This window comes from Pan troglodytes, chromosome 16 (assembly GCF_028858775.2).
Source record: "Pan troglodytes isolate AG18354 chromosome 16, NHGRI_mPanTro3-v2.0_pri, whole genome shotgun sequence".
Taxonomy (NCBI): domain Eukaryota; kingdom Metazoa; phylum Chordata; class Mammalia; order Primates; family Hominidae; genus Pan; species Pan troglodytes.
The window spans coordinates 49,189,676-49,212,943 of record NC_072414.2 but is presented as its reverse complement, the minus strand read 5'-3'; the positions used below and the strand labels follow the sequence as shown (position 1 = coordinate 49,212,943).

The 23,268-nt window shown below is 37.0% G+C and overlaps 1 protein-coding gene across 24 annotated transcripts in view; it reads right to left on the bottom strand.

The window, feature by feature from the left end:
* Positions 1–23,268, bottom strand: part of TCF12 (transcription factor 12) — a 366,336-nt gene that overhangs the window by 87,423 nt on the left and 255,645 nt on the right. For all 24 annotated transcript variants that reach the window (XM_016927652.4, XM_063795006.1, XM_063795008.1 and 21 more), the window contains 2 exons: positions 9,015–9,150; positions 3,482–3,534 (listed from right to left, as the gene is read on the bottom strand). In XM_016927652.4, the coding sequence (XP_016783141.1) occupies positions 3,482–3,534; positions 9,015–9,150 (189 nt within the window). The remainder of the gene's footprint in view (positions 1–3,481; positions 3,535–9,014; positions 9,151–23,268) is intronic.

The window sequence follows — 23,268 nt, the reverse complement described above, 5'->3', positions numbered from 1 at the left end:
ATTAATTCCCTGAATGCTTGTTTCTCATATAAGATAGTGAGGTCCTAGAAGACATGGTGTTTGTATATGTTTGAATTCTCGGTGTCCAAGCATTATTCTACTGTTGCTGCTACAAAAGTCCACTTTTCCCAATCTTTAAATCTGTCTAGAAAAGCAAGTGGAGAATCTCATGTGCTTTAAAAACATCACTTCTTCATCAGGAGGAAGAAAACTATGCTCACTATTCTTTTTTTGGTTATTTATTGAGCATATCAGTTTTAAAACCGTAAGTATGTAGCAATTTAGACCTGAAAGGAACTTCAAATTTCCCACTCCAAACATCCTAAGGGCTGACTAATCTAAGGCTATACAGCCAATCAGTAACTGAGCTGGGCAGATTTAGGTGAACCATTCACTCAATGTTACTGACTATACTGCTCTAATGATATTTAATACAGCCTAGTTAGACCTTCATCCACAAACAAAAGTTACTATTCAGTGGTTCTGCAGAGAGGAACAGAGAAGCTGAGTTAGGCACTTATGATACCTAAATATAAATCAGTTTACAAAAAAAGTCTCTAATCAATGCTACATGATCAAATTATACAGATTATCAATGCTTTGCATGCTAAGTAACCCTGCCTATTATTTTTTGTATCAGTATCAGCGATACTTAGTCCTTTCACTGTTTCTTTAGAAAAAGTAACATATATTTTACAGATTAAAGATAGAATGAACAAGTAGCAAACTGATGAAATCCTGAATGCTACTGCCAAATTTCCAATATGGTTTGGAAAGTATAATATTCAAATTATCATAAAATAAAATATACATAGTCAATTTTCATTTTTAATACTCCATTTTTCTTACAGTTTGCATGTCAAAAGTTTATAGTTTGCATATTTTTCAATAAAAGCTCTGAAATAGGAAATCACAACTTAAAATTCTATTTTAGATCCTGAGAAGGTAAACAGTATAACCTTAAGTGTTCTTAGGACATATTTTGTCATTATTTATTGAAGTATTTTCTTTTAAAATCTTTACAGTTAATCCTAGAAGTGGGAAAAATATCTGTCTTTAAGGTTTTTCTGTTTTCTTTTTTAAATACTTGAGATTTCAGCCGGGTGTGGTGGCTCACACCTACAATCCCAGCACTTTGAGAGTCTGTGGCAGGAGAAGCACAGAGCCCAGGAGTTCGAGACCACCCTGGCCTGGAGAGAGACCTCCTCTTCTCTACAAAAAAAAAAAAAAAAAAAAAAAAAAAAAAAAAAAAAAAGCCAGCCGTGGTGGCCTGTCCCTGTAGTCCCAGCTACTTGGGAGGATGAGGTGGGAGGGTCGCTTGAGCTAAGGAGCTTAAGGCTGCAGTTTGCAGTGACTGTGTCACTGCACTCCAGCCTGTGTGACAGAGTGAGATCCTGCCTCAAAAAAACCAAAATAAAACAAAAAGACCCTGAGGTTTCAATACAGCATTTTATCTAAAACATACTTTCAATTAATTAAAATGAATGTGTTATTTATACATCCTTAATAACATTTAATATATACTAATATAGCTAGTAAAATATAATATATAAGTAGGCTTGGCCTGCAAAATTTCCTAATGGTTCTCAAAGAAATCAAGGTTTCATCAGAATTCAGTGACTTGTTCCAGATACCTGAGACAATACAGAGAACTACTACCTCCAAGTAATGAATGTTATTATGATTACGAATGTAAGAAATGCTGGTGACCTCCAGTGTCTACTCTCCTTCCAGACTGTTCTGTCCATTTTGCCTACTGCTTTTAAAATCAAAGAACTATGGAACACCGAACATACACTGTTTCTTAATGTCAGGTTAAGAAATGAGATGAATTTTTCATTCACTAATCTGTTTTTTTAACCTGTATAGTTCTACTAAATATTAATGTGTAATTTAACTTTTATTACTCTCATTGAATTATAGTAATAAATTACAAGAAAATTGCACTGCTACATGTTTTAGCAGTACTGTCAGTTTTAATATGATTTCTGTTAATTTAACAGAAATCATCTGTTATGCTGTTGAACCACCTACCCCTGCATAGCACACAACTGTTAAAATGTAAATTGCCAACTATTTTTAGCTGCTGCTGAAAAAAAATTCCTGTCTTCGGGAATAATGATTTGAGGCATTGTGTTCATTTTGTTTATCAAGCCGCTATTCAGTTTCTAGTGGGCCCAAGTGCTTATGCAAGCAAAAGCTTTTAAGAATGCCTGCAGCTGCAAGCCAACCTTCCAGGTAGGCTGCAGGTTCAGAGCACAGCTGCCCTAGGCTGCATAAAACTCAGATCCATCTGGAACTGAGTTACAAAGAGGATTTCAAATTCGACTTTTCATGTATCACACGGTAGAGAAGGCAGGGGAATAACACAGAAAAGAAGGAAGGCAGACAACCAAAAAGATGGTATCTCTACTTCAGCCTTAATAAAAACTAAAAAGCTCAGACCCATGCTGCTCCTTCTAGATTACTACTTGCCAAGCCGGATATTCCATTCAGTCTATACTTCGATGAGCTGACTCATCTGGCGGCACCTGCGCCCATGTGTTAAGTACTGCCAAATAAAAGCCCAACATCCATTTACACAACAAAAAGATGTACCCTACAAGGCACTGGGGCCTCAATCAAACAGCCTCACTCACCATTTCTAAGCAAAGGGAGAAGAAAAAAAAACTTCCGTTTTTTGCACCAGAGATTTAAAAATTGTAGGTAGATTTACGATGCAGGTTCCTTTACAAGTACTTTTACTCCTTTAAGGAATAAAGTATATTTAATAGCACAGTCGCCCCTACAGTATTAGATTATCATGGCCATTAATGATTGTTCCACCAAACCTTTCCAACCTTCTTCATCAAAGCCCTTTATTCTCAAAGGATACATTTTTGAGCAAAGAGGGATCAACAAACTAGTTGCTTGAAAGCTTTCCTGATGCTAGGATGAAGTTAGGAAAGGCTTAATGAAGGCTTTAAAACCCACAAGGGCTTCACAATGAACATCTGACTTGGTGATTTATGCATATTAATAACCTCAGTCCTACTGAGGCAAGCTGAGCCAAACATGTACTCCGAATCTTAATGTCTTTAGCTCCATTGGGATTATTACAAATGTAAATTTCTAAGATTTTCAGCTATTAATCTCTGTCTGTCCTCCTGTTCAGCAACATAATGACTAATTAAACATCAAAAGACCTGTATAGGAGATCATCTTTGACAGCTACCGGCCTAGTCCTCTTCCCAAGAGGGGAATTCAAATGACAGGGACAAGGAGTAAGAGCGCATGAGTAAGCTACAAATCATTGCAGAGAAATCTAAAAACCAAACATTAAATGTGGATTTACCTCAATCAATGATTTTGTTAAGCACTGAACAATTACTATGTAAAGTATGCCCACTTGCATCAATCGAATGTACCCTTGTAGCAAGGTAATACGGAACACTTGAAATCAGTTTGTTTACCATCAAGTTAAAAAAAGATAGGTACTTACAGAAGAAGGCAAACCAGGAGGCACCTTTCTGACTTTTTTTGCTTGCAAGGGATCTGCAGATGGAAAACAATACATTTCATCAGCATAGTATACCAGAAAAAAATCAAGACTTCAAATTAACAGAATAACTTTTCCCCTAGTGTCTTTCTTGTTTTCCAATATTTGGGAGTAAGCAGTAAAATACAGTAATGAGGGCCTCATTCCTTTTAACTAGTCCCAGTGAAAAACAGGTTCTCCTAAAAAAGTGATACATTCTGAAAATACATATCCCATAAATTTGGGAAGATGACAGCAAATGAACCAATACAAGAAAGAAAACAACAAACTAGTATGAGGGAAGGGAATGAACATTTCTTAAGAAACTGTTCGGCCGGATGTGGTGGCTCAGGCCTGTAATCCCAGCACTTTGGGAAGCCAAGGTGGGCGGATCACCTGAGGTCAGGAGTTTGAGACCAGCCTGGCCAACATGGTGAAACCCATCTCTACTAAAAATACAAAAAAATTAACTGGCCGTGGTGGCGGGCGCCCGTAATCCCAGCGACTCGGGAGGTTGAGGCAGGAGAATCACTTGAACCCGGGAGATGGAGGTTGCAGTGAGCCAAGATGGCACTACTGTACTCCAGCCTGGGTAACAAGAGAGAACCTCTGTCTCAAAAAAAAAAAAAAAAAAAAAGAAGCTGTTCTGTGCCAGGTACTACACTAGGTACTTTACAGTTTCATTTGCAGAGGGGCACTTAGTGTAATAGGTCATGTTGATAATATGACTCCTTTAGCAGAGTCATATTTAGTGATTGCATCACACTGAGAATTAGGCTTAAAAGCATATTTTAAAAACTGAGAGCTAATGCTATGCTTGCTATCCTACAGTTTTTTAAAAATTTGAAATAAAGAAATAAAATTAAGGTTATAATGTCAATACATGATACATAAACTATTAAATATGGGCATTGACAAATGCAATATCATTCAGTATTTGACACATTTACTTTTAACATTATGTGGCTATAACCACAACTACAGCATTAATTACTGTACAATTTGTCCTTGAATGTTTATATTTCCAGGAAATAACTTGACAGAGAAAGTATATTTCTTTCTCAGAATTTATCAATATAAATGAAAACATGAGTATTTCATATGTTAACCAGTCTCACTTGATGAGTTAATTTTACTTATATGTAAAATATAAAACTTGTTCATCTTATTTACTGTAAAACAAAGTGATAAACACAGCATTCCAGGTTTACACAAAAAAATGGATCAAATTCAGAATTTTCTGAGGGGCTCATTATTAGGAAGAGAGAACACATGAGGAAGCTGATGTAAAGTGTAATACTTTTGAAAGCTGTAAAAATGGGAATTAAACAATCACAGCACAATCATTCCTCAGTTATCAGTGGGATTGGTTCCAGGATCCCTGAGGATACAAAAATCCACAGATGCTCAAGTCCTTTAAATAAAATGGTGTAGTATTTGCATATAACCTATGCATATCCTCTTATATACTTTAAATTATCTCTACATTATTATGTGTAATACCTAATACTATGAAAATGCTATGTAAATAGTTATACTGTATTGTTCAGGGAATAATAACAAGAAAAAAATAAGTCTATGCATGTTCAGTACAGATGCAATCACCCATTAAATTTTTTTTTTTTTCTATCTGTGGTTGGCTGAATCCACAGATGAGAAACCTATGGATGTAGAGGTGGCCTCAAGTGATTCTCTGGCCTTGGCCTCCCAAAGTGCTGGGATTATATTTTCCTGGTCCATAAATGACACTATACAATAAAACATGCAGTTTAACCCATTTATTTTTCAGAGACAGGGTCTTGCTCTGTTGGCCAGGCTGGAGTGCAGTGGTATGAGCACAGCTCACTGCAGCCTTGAATTCCTGGGCTCAAGCAATTCCCCTGCCTTGGTCTCCTGAGTAGCTAGACTACAGGTGCGTGCCACCGCACCCAGCTAATTAAAAAAATTTTGTTTGTAGAGAGCTGTTTCACTATGTTGCCCAGGCTGGTTTTGAACTCCTGGCCTCAAGTGATCATCGGCCTTGGCCTCCAAAAATGCTGGGATTATAGGCATGAGCCACCATGCCCGGCCCCAGTTTAACCCATTTAACTTTGGACTGGGAATTCTCTACAGTGAATATCCCAGGAGGCTGCAAAGTTAAAAAGGCAACTTTATATGTAGCATATGAAGAAAACTGTACACAACAGCAAAGGGGGGAAGCATTCCTTTCTGACCCCAAGAGGCAAGCCTATATTTCCTTAAAACAGAAGTGCCAAAGATGAACAACATCTGGCACACTCTGTATTTATAAAATCCCAACTACTCACAACTAATACAGCATTCCCTTGAACAAAAGCCATACTCCTTGTACGAAAACAGTCAACTGAACTGCCCCTACCAGTTTAGAGCCTATCATTCTACTTAGAGGTCATTATTAGTAAAAGATTAGTTTAGGCCAGTTTTTCCACTGCCATGTGAAAAGAAATTTTTCTTTTGTATTTGGTTACCCACCACTATACAATCAAATACAAAATGTCTGATTTAAAATCATGAGAGCCTGGGATTCACCGACCACTTCTGGGAAGTTGCAAAATATAATAGCTAAGAGATGGCTGGGTGCGGTGGCTCATGCCTGTAATCCTAGCACTTTGGGAGGCCAAGGCAGGAGGACCACTTGAGGTCAGGAGTTCGAGACCAGCCTGGCCAACATGGTGAAACCCCTTCTCTACTAAAAATACAAAAATTAGCCAGGCACAGTGGCTTGTGCCTGTAATCTCAGCTACTCGGGAGGCTGAGGCAGGAGACTCGCTTGAGCCCGGGAGGCAGAGGTTGCAGTGAGCCGAGATCACGCCATTGTACTCCAGCCTGGGGGACAAGAGTAAAACTCCGTCTCAAAAAAGAAAAATACATAAATATAAGAGAATAGAATAAAAAGAGAGTAAGCTGGCTGGATTCTAATTCCAGCTCCATCATATAGCAGCTAGTTACTTAACCCTCTTTGAGCTTCAGTTACCTCCATGTAAAAAGGGGGTAACACATCCTTTTGTGTATTTCATGTATTGTGATAATACGTGAAAGACGCTTAGGGGATTGCCTAACACAAGTATGAGACTGAACAAATTTTAGCCATTATTATTAGGTTTCCATTAAAATGTGGGGAAAAATGATTATAAATTGGGTAATTAGATACTGTTATGCAGCATGTTGATTTCCTAAAGCACCTAAATAGTTTGTGAAGATGCTGAGGTTGATGCAGATCATCTCAAGAGTCCTTTTAAACGCTGAGATTTTATCAATAACTGTAATGCTAAGAAAGAGCGGCTAACAATGAGAAACAGCCATAAAGAATGTAGTAAGAACCCACTAAATGACATTTACACAGGAAATCGGTGGACCTCCCTGGGCATCAACAGAACTACCATATCCCAACTCAGCCTTGGACAAATTATTTAGCTTCTCTGGGTCTTAGTTCCTCATTTGTAACATGAAGTTAACATTACAACCTCACAGAGGTTTTGTGAAAATGTAGTGTGTACAGCAATGCCCCTGGCATGGAAGAGACAATCAATAGTGTCTATCATCATAATCAAAATTAAAATGAAGAAGATACAAGTTTTAATTTATAGAAAACCTGAATTTTAAGTCTGGATTTTTCTGAAATTTACTCCCCTCTTCCCTAGTTATTTCAATAACTAATTTTCCCCCTGAACTTAATAGTGTATTAGCTGGTACTAAGTGCTTTTTGTCACAGTATATACTCATATAGCATACTAACAAGTTATTTTTCTAGAGTAACACTGACACGTCTAGACTCCAATCAACGTTCCTATTCTGACTAACTCATTAGGTAGGAAACAAGACTGGAGATGGAAAAATGCATTTACAATTTATCCTTTCTTTAATAACAAAAAGTATACTGGTCTAAATCACCTGGGCTGACTTAATAGTAAACATACTAAATCATCCATGATACTGAGAAGTGGATACATCTAATCAGAGTTCTCTATGCTGAATATGATGATCTATCGTAGTGCCCTTTTATACCCACAAGCAGACCCTAGACCCAGAGACCAGGAATATTTCACCAAAACACAGGTTAATAGAAAGTAGATACATAAATATGAAGCAGTTATCAAATGCCTGTGCAATAAAAAAATGTGACATAATCTTTTGGTGGACTATATATTAGAAGCTGGCCCACTTTTAATTTAAAAATGCTTTGCAGCTTTAAGTATCTTGTTTAAAAGATATTTGGTAGAAATCACCAGAAATTCTGACATTTAAACACAGTTTGGATAAAGCATCAGAGAATACCTAAGGCTTGCTGTAAGCAGCAAAACAAAAGGCACTGGCCTGGTTAGGCTATGTGTAAGACATAAAAGAAGGCAGCTAATGAAAAAATAATGAGGTTTGAATGCTTCATATGAACAAAGTTTGCTTTTGCAATAACGTTTCAGAACTAGACAGGGGTGACAGCGGCACAATGTAGTGAATGTAGTATATGCTACTCAACTGTACAACTTAATATGGTAAATTTTACCTCAATTAAAAAGAAAGTGGAGTGCAGAAGCAAGTAATATGCAAAAGACAATGAACCTGGAGTTAGAAAATCTTAAAATTTTATCCTAAGTACTAATTATATGAATGTGCCTGCCCTCCCTTTTGACCCTCAGTTTTTATGTTAAATCTATTTATAGCAACTGACTAGCAGGATTGGTGAACTGATGAGATGAGAATGTATATAAAACCACCTTGCAAATTTTGTTATATCATTTTTAGTAAAGAATTAAGTTATTAACATTAGAACATGAAATTCTAATTACAAGAAGGAAAACTAGTTAAGTCTCATTTTTCACTACTTAGTTGCTCATATGAGGACCAAGCAAGAGTATTACACTGGCTGTTTGAAACTTGTTAAAATTATGGCTTACAAATTGAACAGTCATCCAAAATTATTCATGGCCAAACCTTTCATTAAAAACTTACAATGTATTTATAAAAGTAAGAATTTTGATAATTTCATTTATTAAATATCTAATGGATGTATTATTTTTGTGCAAATAAGCCCTGACATCAATGTGATACCCAAGAATCCAACTCTCTTCTAATTAAAAGCACAGACAGGGCTGGGCACGGTGGCTCACACCTGTAATCCCAGCACTCTGGGAGGCTGAGGTGGGCAGATCACTTGAGATCAGGAGTTCGAGAGCAGCCTGGACAACATGGCAAAACCCTGTCTCTACAAAAAATAAAAAACTAGCCAGGCACAGTGGCACATGCCTATAGTCTCAGCTACTTGCGAGGCTGAGGTGGGAGGACGGCTTGAGCACAGGAGGTTGAGACTGCGGTAAGCCAAGATTGTGCTGTTGCATTCCTGCATGGGTAACAGAGTGAGACGCTGTCTTAAACAAAGAAACGGAAAGAAAAAAAAAAAAAAGCATAGCCAAAAGTACAGACTATGGGAGAAAAAAACAACAACAACATTTGTGGGATGGGATTTGTTGTATGATACACTCACCAAGCGCTGCAGAGTCATGGAGTGGTCTCCTCCTGGAACTTGTAGCAGAGAATGAATAGTATGCTGTCCCAGGTTTTCCTGAAGAAGATAGCTGTGCTGGGCTCCCAAGCCCCAGATCTTGTCTCAGGAGACTAGACTATAAAATAAGGCCAAGGAAACAAATTATTTTCCTGCTGATACTGACCCAAACCTGAAAATTTCATCACTTCTGAATTATTTACAACTTCAGCAATGTCTTAACTTAGAACGCACCCATTAAGTACGTTTTGAATTCAATTAGACCACTGCTTTCAGCCCATACCTACTTTCTCTTTTTTTCTCCATCCTCACATTGTCGGCCTTTTTTTCTTTTTTTTTCTGAGATGGAGTCTCACTTATTTGCCCAGGCTGGAGTGTAGTGGTAAGATCTCAGCTCACTGCGACCTCTGCCTCCCGTGTTGAAGCTATTCTCATGCCTCAGCTTCCTGAGTAGCTGGGATTACAGGCGCGCACCACCACGCCTAATTTTTGCATGTTTAGTAGAGACGGGGTTTCACCATGTGGGCCAGACTGGACTCAAACTCCTGACCTCAGGTGATCCACCCACCTCAGCCTCTCAAAGTGCTGGAATTACAGGTGTAAGCCACTGCGCCCAGCCACATTGTCTGCTTTTTAATAATTATGTAGATCCATAAAATCTTAGAGTTGAAAGACACTTTAGTGGCTGTGTGGTATCACACTTTTTAATCCTCAATATTTTTGAAAAATGGTCACTAGTCTTTGCTTTAATACTTTCATGAACACATACGGCAGCAGAAATTCTGTTCTTCTTCCTTTCCTTTTTTCTTTATAGAGATGGATTATGCTCTGTCACTCAGGCTGGAATGCAGGGGCACGATCGCAGCTTACTATAGCCTGGAACCTGGGCTCAAATAATTCTCCTTTCTTAGCCTGCTGAAACAGCTAGGACTACAGGCATGTGCCACCACACCCAGCTAATTTTTAAGTTTTTTGTAGAGATAGGGTCTCCCTATATTGCCCAGGCTGGTCTTGAACTCCTGGGCTCAGGCAATCTTCCCACCTTGGCCTAACAAAGAGCTGGGAATACTGGTGTGAGCCACTGCAGCCGGCCCATTCCTGCTTTTTTCACTTGTGTCTCATGACATGAGTTTGAGAGTCCTCCTCACCATCTCTTTTTTAACACTATATTTAAACAATCTATTTATGTTAGCTCACATTAAGGGGTTAAGAATGATCACATGCTTACGTGGTTCTTCAATTTGTTGCATCTGCTGCTATTAAGTCATGTCCCTCCAATGTTGTACTTGTTCAGTTTGTGCTTTTTGGTCCCAAATACAAGACTTAACATTTATCTCTGATAAAATTCATCTTGTTATACTTCGTCCACCATTATCATCCATTCCCATCTTTTTCAGATTCTTAATCTGTCAACCAATGTATATGCTAGCCTTTTTAATATCTTAGGCATCAAAAATATGATTAAGAGAAAACCCATCAGGATGACAAGGGTGAGGAGAGAGCTCTGAGGTATGCTACAGTGACATTATGAGACTTTGTGAAGTGCTTCATTTATAATTCAGAGATTCAGCAGCTCTAACCTACTAATCTAGTAACCCTCTCACAAAACAAACGAGGTTAGTTTGGCAGAATTTTGCACCAAGATTTCTGGTAGATGAGATGAAATAGGATCACAGAGACTTGAAAGACAGGAGAGGGAAAGAAGACCTCAAAAGGAAGGGGGGTTGAATACATTTGAGAAGATACTCTCAGGTGAAAAGAACTGTGATTCCTCTGGTACATTTACGAATCCCCCATCATATATTTAATATCCCTTACTGCCATCACCATACTCTTAAAAAGTAGTTGTTTCAGCCACTGAGTATCACAAAGGAACTGAGAAATAAAACCTCAGCTCTGGTCAAAAAGCAGGAGTAGAGCTTTGGAACAGTAGCCCTAATACCCCAATCTCTGCCTCCAGTCTAACAGTCAAGAAAAACTCTCATTTAAATGACTTTTCTTTGGTGTTTGAGCTTTTTAAGAAGTTGAGGTGGAATTTATATAACATAAACACTGAATGTTTTCATTTCATTTCAAATCAGTGGCATTTAGTACATTCAAAATGTTGTTCAACCATCACCTCTCTAGGTTTCAGAACAGTCTCATCACCCCAAAAGGAAATTCCAGATCCATTAAGCACTTACTCTCCATTCCACCCTCCCCCAGCCCATGGCAACCACTAATCCATTTCTGTCTCTCTGGATTTGCCTATTCAGGATATTCCACACAATTGGACTCATACAATATGTGGCCTTTTGTGTCTGACTTCTCACATTTAGAATGTTTTTGAAGTTCATCTATATTACAGCATGTATCAAAGTACTTCATTCCTTTTTAGGATAATATTCCATTTAGTATGGCTATACCACAAACTGTTTATCCATTCACCCACTGATGGACATTTTAGTTGTTTCCAGCTTTTAACTACTGTGAATAGTACTGCTATGTATATTCATGTACAAGTACTTGTTTTCAATTCTTTTGGGTATATAACTAGCAGTGGAATTGCTGGGTCATATGTGTAATTCTATGTTTAACTTTTTGAGGAACTGCCAAACTGTTTTCCACAGGGGCTGCACTATTTTACATTCCAACTAGCAATGTGCCAGGGTTCCAATTTCTCCATATCCTTGCCTAGTTTCTGTTTGCTTTTTAAATTACAGCCATCCTTGAGGGGCAAAGTGGTATCTCATTTGCAGTGGTTTTGATTCGCATAACCCTAATGACTAATGATATTGGGCATCTTTTCATGGGCTTGATGTACACTAGAATATCTCCTTGGGAAAAATGTCTAGTCAAGTCCTTTGCCCATTTTCTAACTGGGTTATCTTTTTGTTGTTGAACTGTAAGAGTTGTTTATATATTCTGGATACTAGGCTTATCAGATATATGAATTGCAAAATTTTCTCTCATTCTGTAGACTGTCTTTTCACTGTCTTGATAATGTCCTTTGATGTACAGAAGTTTTCAATTTTAATGAAGTATTTTTATATTGTTGCTGATTCTTTTGATGTTGTATCTAAGAATCTACTGCCAAATTCAAGGTCATGAAGATATACTCCTAGACTTTCTCCTGAGAATTTTATAGTTTTTTGCTCTTATATTCAGGTCCTTGATCCATTTTGAGTTCATTGCTGTAGGCTAGGCGTGGCAGCTCACGCCTGTGATCCTATTATTTTGGGAAGCTGAGGCAGGAAGATCTCTTGAGCCCAGGAGTTCAAGACAAGCCTGGGCCACATAGGGCGGTCCCATCTCTACAAAAAATTAAAACCATTAGCCAGGTGTGATGGTGTGCACCTGTAGTTCCAGCTACTCAGGAGGCTGAGGTGGGAAGATCGCTGGCGCCTGGGAGGTTAAGGCTGCATGAACTATGATAGTGCCACTGCATTCCAGCCTGGGTGACAGAGTGAGACCCTGTCTCAAAATAATGATAATTATTATAATTTCTGTATATGTTGTGATGAAGAAGTACAACTTCATTCTTTTGCATGTGGATATCCAGTTATCCCAGTCCCATATATTGAAGATAATACTATTTCCCTATTCAGTAGTTTTGGTATCTTGTTGAAAATCAATTGGCCATAGATGTTTAGGTTTACTTCTGGACTCCAAATTCTATCCCATTGGTCTATATGTTTTAATAACTGTAGCTTTGTAGTAAGTTTTGAAATTGGAAAGGGTAACTACTCCAACACTGTTCTTTTTCAGTATTGTTGTGGCTACTTGGGATCTTGAAATTCCATATAAATTTAGGAACAACTTCTTCATTTTTGCAAAAAAAGGCCATTGGAAGTTTGATGGGAATTGCATTGAATCCACAGATTGCTTTGGGGAATACTGACATCTTAATATTAAGTGTTCGAATGGACTGAATACCAGATGTGTTTACATTTATTTAAGTCTTGTTTAATTTCTTCTGGCAGTGTTTTGTAGTTTCCAGGGTACAAGTCTTATATTTCATGTTCAAATTAATTCTTAGTGATTTTCAAGGGAAATGAAAAAAAAATTAAAGAAATTAAATTAATTCTTAGGTATTTGATTCCTTTAAATACTATTGTAAATGGAGTTGTTTTCTTAATTTTATTTTTGGTTTATTACTAATAAACCATACATCCTGCAACTTTACTAAATTTATTAGCTCTAATAGTTTTATTGTGAATTCCTTAAAATTTTGTATATATAAGATCATATCGTCTGCAAATGAGGATAGTTTTACTTCTTTTACAATTTGGATACCTTTTATTTCTTTTTCTTGGCTAGCTAATCTGTTTATTTTTTATTTTTTTGAGATGGAGTCTCACTCTATCGTCCAGGCTCCCAGGCTGGAGTGCACTGGCACAATCATGGCTCACTGCAACCTCCACCTCCCAGGTTCAAGCGATTCTCCTGCCTCAGCCTCCTGAGTACCTGGGATTAAAGGCGTGCACCACCATGTCCGGCTAATTTTTGTATTTTTCATAGAGATGGGGTTTCACCATGTTGGCCAGGCTGGTCTTGAACTCCTGTCCTCATGATCCACCCACCTCAGCCTCCCAAAGTGCTAGGATTACAGGCATGAGCCACCGTGCCCAGCCACTAATCTGTTTACAACAAGCTTGTCCAACCCACAGCCTGTGGGTTACGTGGCCCAGGACGGCTTTGAATGTGGCTCAGCACAAATTCGTAAACTTTCTTAAAACATTATGAGATTTTTTTGCAATTATTATTATTATTTTTTTGCTCATCAGCTATCATAGTGTTAGTGTATTTGATGTACGGTCCAAGACAATAATTCTTCTAATGTGGCTCAGGGAAGCCAAAAGAATGGATACCCCTGGTTTAGAATTTCCAGTACAATGCTGAATGTAATCAGTAAAAGTAGAAAATACTGTTTTGTTCCCAATCTTAGGGAGATGGTTTTCACACTGTTACCAACAAGTATATTAGCTGTGGGTTTTTTGTAAATGACCTTTACCAAATGGAGTTAAGTTCCCTCCCTCCTATTTCTAGCATGTTAAATGTTATCATCATGAAAGAGTGTTGGATTTTGTCAGAATCTTTTTTTTTTTTTGGAGACAGTCTTACTCTCACTCAGGCTGGAGTGCAGTGGTATCATCTCGGGTCATTGCAACCTCCACCTCCAGGTTCAAGCAATTCTTGTGCCTTGGCCTCCTAAGGAGTGGGATTACAGATGTGTGCCACCACACCTGGCTAATTTTTGTATTTTTAGTAGAGACAGAGTTTCATCATGTTGGCCATGCTGGTCTTGAACTCCTGGCCTCAAGTGATCTGCCCGCTTTGGCCTCCTAAAGTGTTGGAATTACTGCTGTGAGCCACCATGTTCAGCTGAGATTCTTTTTTGGCATCAATTGAGACAATCATATGGGTTTTTTTCCCCTTTCTTTCTATTAGTGTGGTGAGAATTACACAGACTAATTTTCATAGGCTAAACTATCCTTGCATTCCTGGAATAAAACTCCCTTAGCTGTGATGTATAATCTTTTCAATATGTTGCTGGATTCACTCTGCTAGTATTTTTGTAGAGGACTTTTACATCTATATTCAAAAAGGATATTCATGTGTAATTTCCTTTATCCTGTAATATTTGTCTTACTTTGATATCAGAATTATGCTGGCTTCACAGAATTAATTAGGCAGTGTTTGGGAAGAACTGGCATTATTTCTTCTTTAAATGACTGGTAGAATTCACTAGTGAAGCTGTTTGGTCCTGGACTTTTCTTTTTTTCTTCAAGACGGTCTCGCTCTGTTGCCCAGGCTGAAGTGCAGTGGCTCAATGATGGCTCACTGCAGCCTTGACCTCCCGGGCTCACGTGATCCTCTGGCCTCAGCCTCCTAAGTAGCTAGGACTGCAGGTGGATGCCATCACACTCGGTTAATTTTAAAATGTTTTGTAGACATCAGATCTCACCACATTGCCCAGGGTGGTCTTGAACGCCAGGGCTCAAGTGATCCTCTCACGTTAGCCTGCCAAAGTGCTAGGATTACAGGCATCAGCCACTGGGTCCTGCCTTGGACTTTTCTTTTATGGGAGGATTCTTATTACTAATTCTATTTCTTTACTGGTTTTAGCTCTGTTCAGATTTTCTATTTCTTCTTAAGCCAGTTTTGGTAGTGTGTTTATATCTAGGAATTTGTCTACTTCATCCAGATTATTTAATTTTTTTTAGCACACAATTATTCACAGTAATCTCTTATAATCCTTTTTATTTCTATAAAGTCAGTAGTAATGTCCTCTATTTCCATTTGTGATTTTAGTAATTTGACACTGTTCTTTTTTTTCTCAGTCAATCTAGCTAAAGGTTTGTCAATTCTGTTGATCTTTTTATTTACTTTTGTTTGCTTTTTGACACAGGAGTTTGCTCTGTTGCTCAGGCTGGAGTGCAGTGGCACAAACATGGCTCACTGCAGCCTCAACCTTTCAGGTTCAAGTGATCTTCCTACCTCAGTCTCCTGAGTGGCTGGGACTAGATGTGCACCACCACACCTGGCTAATTTTTAAATTGTTTTGTAGAGATGGGGTCTCACTATGTTGCCCCAGTTGGTCTTGAATTGGCCTCAAGCGATCCTCCTGCCTTGGTCTCTCAAAGTGCTGGAATTACAGGTGTGAGTCACCTTGTTGATATTTTTAAAGAACCAATTTTGATTTTGTTGATTCCATATTGTCCTTCTTGTCTCTATTTTGTTTATTTCTGTTCTAATCTTTTGTTATTTCCTTTCTTCTTCTGCTTTCTTCAATTTAGTTTGTTCTTCTTTTACTTGTTTCTTAAGGTATGAAGTTAGGTTACTGATTTGGCGCTTGCTTCTTCTTAAATGTAGGTATTTACAATAATAAATTTCCCTCTGATTATGGCTTCTGCTGCATCTCCTAAGTTCTGCTATGATGTCTTTTCATTTCCATTTAATGCTTCAGTTTCTTTAAGGCTTATTCAACAATGTTGGAGCATGAAGCAAACAATGTACTAAACCAGCCAAAGGTCATTCATCACATCTTTCAGAAATACTCATAATTAAGAATGTAATTTTCCAGACTCCTCAAAATGTACACTTTTCTTTAGATAAAGCTGATACATTCCCTTATAAAGGAGGAAAGTAGAGAGAAGACAATTTCAATTACCAGGCAATATAATGTGAATATGAAGGCTACATAATATTTAATTATTTAGCATTAATTGTACAAATTCCAATAGATACAACATTTGGTACATTGGGAGAGAAAGATGTAATTATCAGACCTAAAGGAGAAATAGTCTCCATTAAAATAATAACCTCCAGAAGAAATGATAAAAGGGAGAAAATGATCAATATAAATGTAACAATAGGCATATATGTATTGTATTTATATGACAGACCATCAGCTATGAATTTTCTGATGGTGTTATCTGAGAGTAGTATGACCTAGGAATCATTAAATCTCCCATAGATGTTATACTGAAATTTCCATTGTCACATCTGTTTTGAATTTCCTTCTTTTATTTTGCTCAGGCTGGGCACATTCAATATTGCTTAAATGGCAAGATCAGAATATGGCTCGTAGTACACTAGATGGAACATATTATTACCACATGCTTAATTAAGGGCAGGGGTCAAGTACCTTAAAGTTTCCTTTAAATATCATTGGTATTTCAACAGGATTTTTCCTGCTCAGTGCCAAACTGACTTTCATTGATATGTTTTGAGGTACCTGCTGCATTTATTACTTCATCTGCATTTTCTCATGGGGAAGGCACATATGAAGCTGGTCATAACATACACACAAACAAATATATCAGAAGGAGGGATGTGTGTATGTCTCTCAACAGTGTCCCTTACACTAACATTCCCTGGCATACAAATTCTTATGGGAATATAAGAGAGTGATTTATATTAGGGGTCAAAAAACCAGAGCTTACAGGAGAAAGTGGGTCTGTTTTTGAAAATACATTTCTTGAAAAACAGTCTCAAATGAAACACAATTCATTTATGTATTGGCTATGGCTATTTTCATGCAACAGTGTTAACAGTTCAGTGTTGCAACAGAAAACGTATGGTCTGTTAAAACTTTGTTATCTGGCCCTTTATAGAACTTTTTTTTTTTTTTGGCTGCTAATCTAATACGTCAGAGGGACAAAGGACTAAGTCTGCAGGGTGGTGAAGAGAAGTCTGTTTGCTTAATAAGGTAAACAAAAACTTTCAGATGAGTAAAAGTTAGCCAGTGAATTATTTCTTCAAAGAAATCAAATAGTAGTCATAATAAGGGCTGAGAGAGGAAAGAAATAATCTAAATGATGAACAGGAAGTGTATTTCCTATATTTCTAAAAGTACACTGAAAGTCTACACAAATACTCATGTTCTGGAAACAGCACTGGTTTTGGAGTTAGGTATCCCGAGTCCAAATCCTGACTGGTAATCTTGAACAAATTATCTAACATTAATGAATCTGTTTCCCTCTTCTACAAACAGCTCACAAGGTTGTTGGGGGAAGTAAACAAGGCCTAAAAATAAAAGTGTACAGCACAGTTATTGGCCCTAGTTAATACAAAAAACTCAGTTTCATTTTTTCTTTCCCCATTAACTCACTACATTCTAAATATTACAAAATAAATGAGACGAATGATATTTTTATTCTGTTTCCTGGGCATAAACCTTTTGTCTTAAGTAAGTGATCTAAGATTTCAGGAGACCTTGTCTGCCCTGAATCCAAGCTGACTGGGTTACAATTCCCAATGGCTATGGTAAGAAAGGATGTTGGAAATACGCAAGAGAATAGGGGCAGAAATGACAGATCCCTAGAGAGGACTGACAGATGCTAAATCCAAAGAGGGTGTGACAGATTGAAGCAGTATCAATTAAGATCAAGAATAAATAGGAAAACGTCAACTTATTCTCAAATGATTTAGCAAAAGTGTGTGCATTTGTGTATATAAAGTCACAAGCAGCACACAAACATATATTCATACACGCAGAATGAGTAGAAAGAAAAGAAATGTGTATATACAAATGTGGTGAAATGTTAACTGATGACTCTTGATGAAGTTCACATGGGTGTTCATTGTATTATTCTTCAACCTCTTCTGTGGGTTGGTAACTTTTCAAAATAAAAAGTTGGAGCAAAGAAGAATAAAATATTGAGGACTCCCTAATACACTTTCAAATGTACTATCTCATTTAGGATTTATAGCAATCTTAAGTATTATATAGATTTCACATATTAAAGTGATAACAAGCAGTGAAATCCTAATTTGAATCTAGGTCTGCTCAGAAAGCCCTTTCCTCAATACAACAAGACTTCCATAGTAACTCGGGAACATGCATCATTTCTAAGATTGTTAACTTGAAAACATGTAAGTGATTTATAAATGAATTTGTGGATTACAATCCTAAGGCTGAGGTGACTATAGAACACATATTGGCAGATTTTTTATCTATGCAATAGTAAAGAAAGAAAAAAAGGAGAACAAATTTTTTTTGGAAAAAACAGGTTTACTAGCTACCAGTTTTAGTGTTGATAAACCTTTTTCCTCACTATAGACAAATCTGGATATGTGGTTAGGAAATGCCCTGTCTTCTTGTTCCACAGTGAATATTAATGCCAAAAAAGATGCACAGGTTACACTTCATTCAGCTGTCCTAATCACAGAAATAACCATTTTCCTGTGTTTAGTCTGTATCATGATCCATAAGATTAGGCAAAGTAAATATAGAAAAAAATTGTTTCTTTTTAAGAATACAAGACCATATTTTATCCTGTTAATTAAAATGAATTCTTCAGTACTCTTAAGAAATACAAAAAGTTTAAGACAAAATTTTGTCCACAAGGACTTGACAGTCTACAAAATAATAATTAACAAACCAATGAAAAAAATACAATTAAAAAATCACGTGCTAAACTATAAAAGCCTAAGATTTTGATATTCTAACACTAATAAAATAATATATTTTTCTTTATTTGATTCTTCAAACATTTAGGCAACACTGAAACACACATCAACTATTTTATTTTTCTTCTCCTAAAATAAAATTAGGTATCAGCTCATATTATTGATTTTTCTGTCTTCCTAAAACAAATGAGAAGCATTATTGATTACTACTGATCTTGTCCTGGAGGTATCTCCGGCAAAAAGAATACAGAACGATCCCAGAGGATATAGAACTAGGCAAAGCAGTTTTATTGTGCCGAGCTATCTTATTCAAGAAAGAATTAGTATTCTGAAATTACATAGTATGAATTTCTTAACATATTCTTGGAAAATAATCTTTTTTATAGTCATTTAGACTATCTTTTACAGAAATACATATATCTAAAATATAGATACAGTCATCTAGACATTTTTCTCTGTGAAAAATATATCTAATACTAGAGAATAATTAATAAAGGGTTATCCCCCAAAACACTAACGCAGCCTAGATGACTGGCCTAGGTTATGGGATAAAATCTACAATAAGTAAGTTATATTTTGAATTACATATGACAAACCTCTAGCCTGTGAACAAAATTTCCAATTTTTAAAAATAAGGAACTTTAACAGCCTATGTGATACCTGTATTTTAAGTTTTTTCTCCCTCTTCATCTGTAAGAAACAGCTTAATTTCCAGATGTGAACTTGATGAGTGTAAGCTTTGGTGGTGATAATAAACAAAAAGTAAATGAAAGGAATAAAGTAGTAGGTAGACTTGGCCAACATCCTTTTTTAATGGGAACTCTTGTTAATTATATTAGAAGGTACTCTAAATATGATTTTGTAGGGAGGCAGAAGAATATCCTATGTAAAATGGTGCTGCTCAGTAAGCTAGGAGGATTCAGAATCATACTGCAATAATTTGGATATTCTTTATTCTCAAAAGGGAAAATAAACTAGGCACAGTGATGTGCACCTGTAGTTACAGCTACTTGGTAGGGTGACGCAGGAGGACTGCTTAAGCCTCGGAGTTTGAGGTCAGTCGGGGGAACACAGTGAGACCAAAAAATAAAAAATAAAAAAAACAGAAAGGGAAAATTAAGTGTTGAAAAACAGGCTTACTTTGTCGGAACTGGGTTTTATTAAGTGGCTTGGCTTAAACGCTAAGCCACTCATAACTTCACATCAAATAAGGGCCTAATTAACCGTAGGTCAAAAATTATTAGCATCGGCCGGGCGTGGTGGCTCACGCCTGTAATCCCAGCACTTTGGGAGACCGAGGCGGGCGGATCACGAGGTCAGGAGATTGAGACTATCCTGGCTAACACAGTGAAACCCCGTCTCCACTAAAAATACAAAATATTAGGCGGGCGTGGTGGCGGGTGCCTGTAGTCCCAGCCACTCAGGAGGCTGAGGCAGGAGAATGGCGGGAACCCGGGAGGCGGAGCTTGCAGTGAGCCGAGATCGCACCACTGCTCTCCAGCCTGGGCGACAAAGCGAGACTCCATCTCAAAAAAAAAAAAAAAAAAAAAATTATTAGCATCATTTTATGATTAAAATTTGGAAGTACTACCTATTAATTTATTTAAGAAAATTAGATGGAGAGTACCTCATATGTTATAGTCACGTATCTCCAAAAATTTAAAATACTGATATGAATTCATGGAACCTCTGCTGTGTTATTAAAGAATTCTACATAATTCCTTAATTTCAAGCCTATCTTACACCCCTGAAGTGGTATGCAGTTTTAAATACATAAAGGCAAGCAGCTGTTCAAAAGATTTATTTTTTGGGGGAGGGAGTATGTGGAAATTAAAGGAATAGAAAGGTATAAAACACAATTATAACAGAATACATAAACTGTTACGATTTCGCAGATTCTTTATGCTATAGTACCACGTGTTTCTTTTGTCACTGAGGGATCAAGAAACAAAATTGTTCTAAAAGCAGAATTATTATAGTATTACCATATTTGCAGTTGTTGTTCTAATTTCGAAAAATCATTGTGTTTTAGCTGTAAATCCATTTGAAGTTTCAGAGATTACGACAGAGTAACCCAAGAATGATAAAGAAGTCTCTCACCCCAAGTCATAATCAAATCAAAATCGAAGGGTGAGGGCAACTCAGGGCAAAAAATAAATGTTGGGCTTTAATAATATGTCAGTCTTCTGTTAATTTTCTACAAATGATTAAAAAAACTAACACATTTCAAATTTGGAAAATATCGCCATTTGTAAAATAATTGTATTATGATGCAAATTCATTTACATTGAAATTTCAGGGATATGTTAGCAATTATCAGCATGTTGTTAAAGAATTCTATCCTGAGAATCTCATTAGATAGTGATGCAAACTACAGTTATCATTCTGAGAACAAAGGGATCTTGAATGAGTAATCAATAGCAACTGGCAGAAAATGAGACATTAATTATGATCCTCTCTAGTGTTTTGTCTAAGACAAGATTTCATTAAATGCTTTGTGCAACCTGAATAGTTCCAAGTCATTATGAACACTTTGGACAATATATTAATTTGGGGGAGGAAGAAGGGGCGAAACAGAAAAACAAAGTGAAAGAAAACCTGAGATGCTTCTAATCCTTTCCTAGGTCAATAAAAAACCACCAGCCACCACTAGCCAACTGTTACATTGGTTCTTTTACAAATCCCAAATTTTATAATCTCAACATATCCTCTTGAAAACTTAATAAATATTGTCTATAAAGTGTCATGCAAGTTTGAGAAGATGACAGTCATCCATCAAATGTATCCTGCCAACGAAATCAGCCCAATCTTTAAAAAAAAAAAATTTTTTTTTTGAGATGGAGTCTTGCTCTGTCGCCCAGGATGGAGTGCAATGGCACGATCTTGGCTCACTGCAGCCTCTGTCTCCCAGGCTCAAGCAATTCTCCTGCTCACTGCAGCCTCCACCTCCTGGGTTCAAGCAATTCTCCTGTCTCAGCCTCCCGAGTAGCTGGGACTACAGGTGCGCACCATCATGCTTGACTAATTTTTTTTGTATTTCTAGTAGAGATGGGGTTTCACTATGCTGGCCAGGCTGGTCTTGAACTCCTGACCTATTGATCCGCCTGCCTCAGCCTCCCAAAATGCTGGGATTACAGGCATGAGTCCCGTGCCCAGTCAATCAGCCCAGTCTTTCTAGCACAAAAAAAGAAAATAAACTACGCATGTAATATTACAGTGCTAAAACGTGACAATCTAGTAGTTTCAGTTTCCTAATCTTTAATTATTAGTCGCAATAGGAAATTTTACCATCTTAATTTTTCTTTTTCACTAATTTTTTTTTTTCTCAACTTCCCTCCCAAATCTTTTATCAGCCAATGAGAAGATATCACAGTAGAGAGATCCGGGATGTAGATCAATACAGACAGACTTCTTAGAAATAAAAGAAATATGAAGAGAACAAGCTAAATGTCATTTTAATATATGCAATATTTAAATAATTACAAATATGGAATAAGAATGACTTTCCTTTAGGAATGTATAGGCTTCCATAAAAAGTCCAACTTCCAAAAATGCTATAGGGGATTTTTTGAAGGCAGTCTTGTGAGGTTAGTAGTGAGCATACTCTAAGCATGTCTACTTCAAAGTGAGTAGTTTTTCTGAATGCCTGAATTTATAACTCTCTTATTAAAAAGGGCTAACTGAATGTTTTCCTATGTGTTACCAGTATGCCTTTGCGCCTTTTCTTTAATGAATACAAAGAAGCCAGCTGTGTGAGGTGCTAACATTAGAAGAACAGGAGATGAAATCTTATTTCTCTTTGGTATTCGTGGAAATGGTGTTAAGTAGCACTACTATTTTCAGAAGAGTTCTAATACTTTGAAGCCACTCTTTTTCTCTTTAATACTAGCTTTAACATGGAGCAACTAAGTATCCTCTCTTCTCAATTCCTTGTATTTTTGTAAGTATAATTAAGAGTAAAAAAACCCAATATAGCATTAGGCATATAGTTAGGCATGCAATACTTTATAAAATGAAACATTACATACTGGACGTCTTCAAAACATTAAACTTCTTAGTTTAGAACATTTCATATACACAAAAGTAGGAAAAAAAAGTACAATTAACCTTCATGTACCTATCACCCAGCTATGACAGCTGTCAACATTCTGTTGTTCTGGCTTCATTTGTTCTGCCATCTCCTACCCCTTGTTACATGCTCCAAAATTGACAATAATCCCTTATCATGTAATAGCCAGTATGTAGCCACCTCTTTTTTCTGTTTTGAGATGGCATCAAATCTCTACCCATTATTTAACAGGCTCTTTTCTCCTGAAATAAGTTTACGAAAGAATAAACG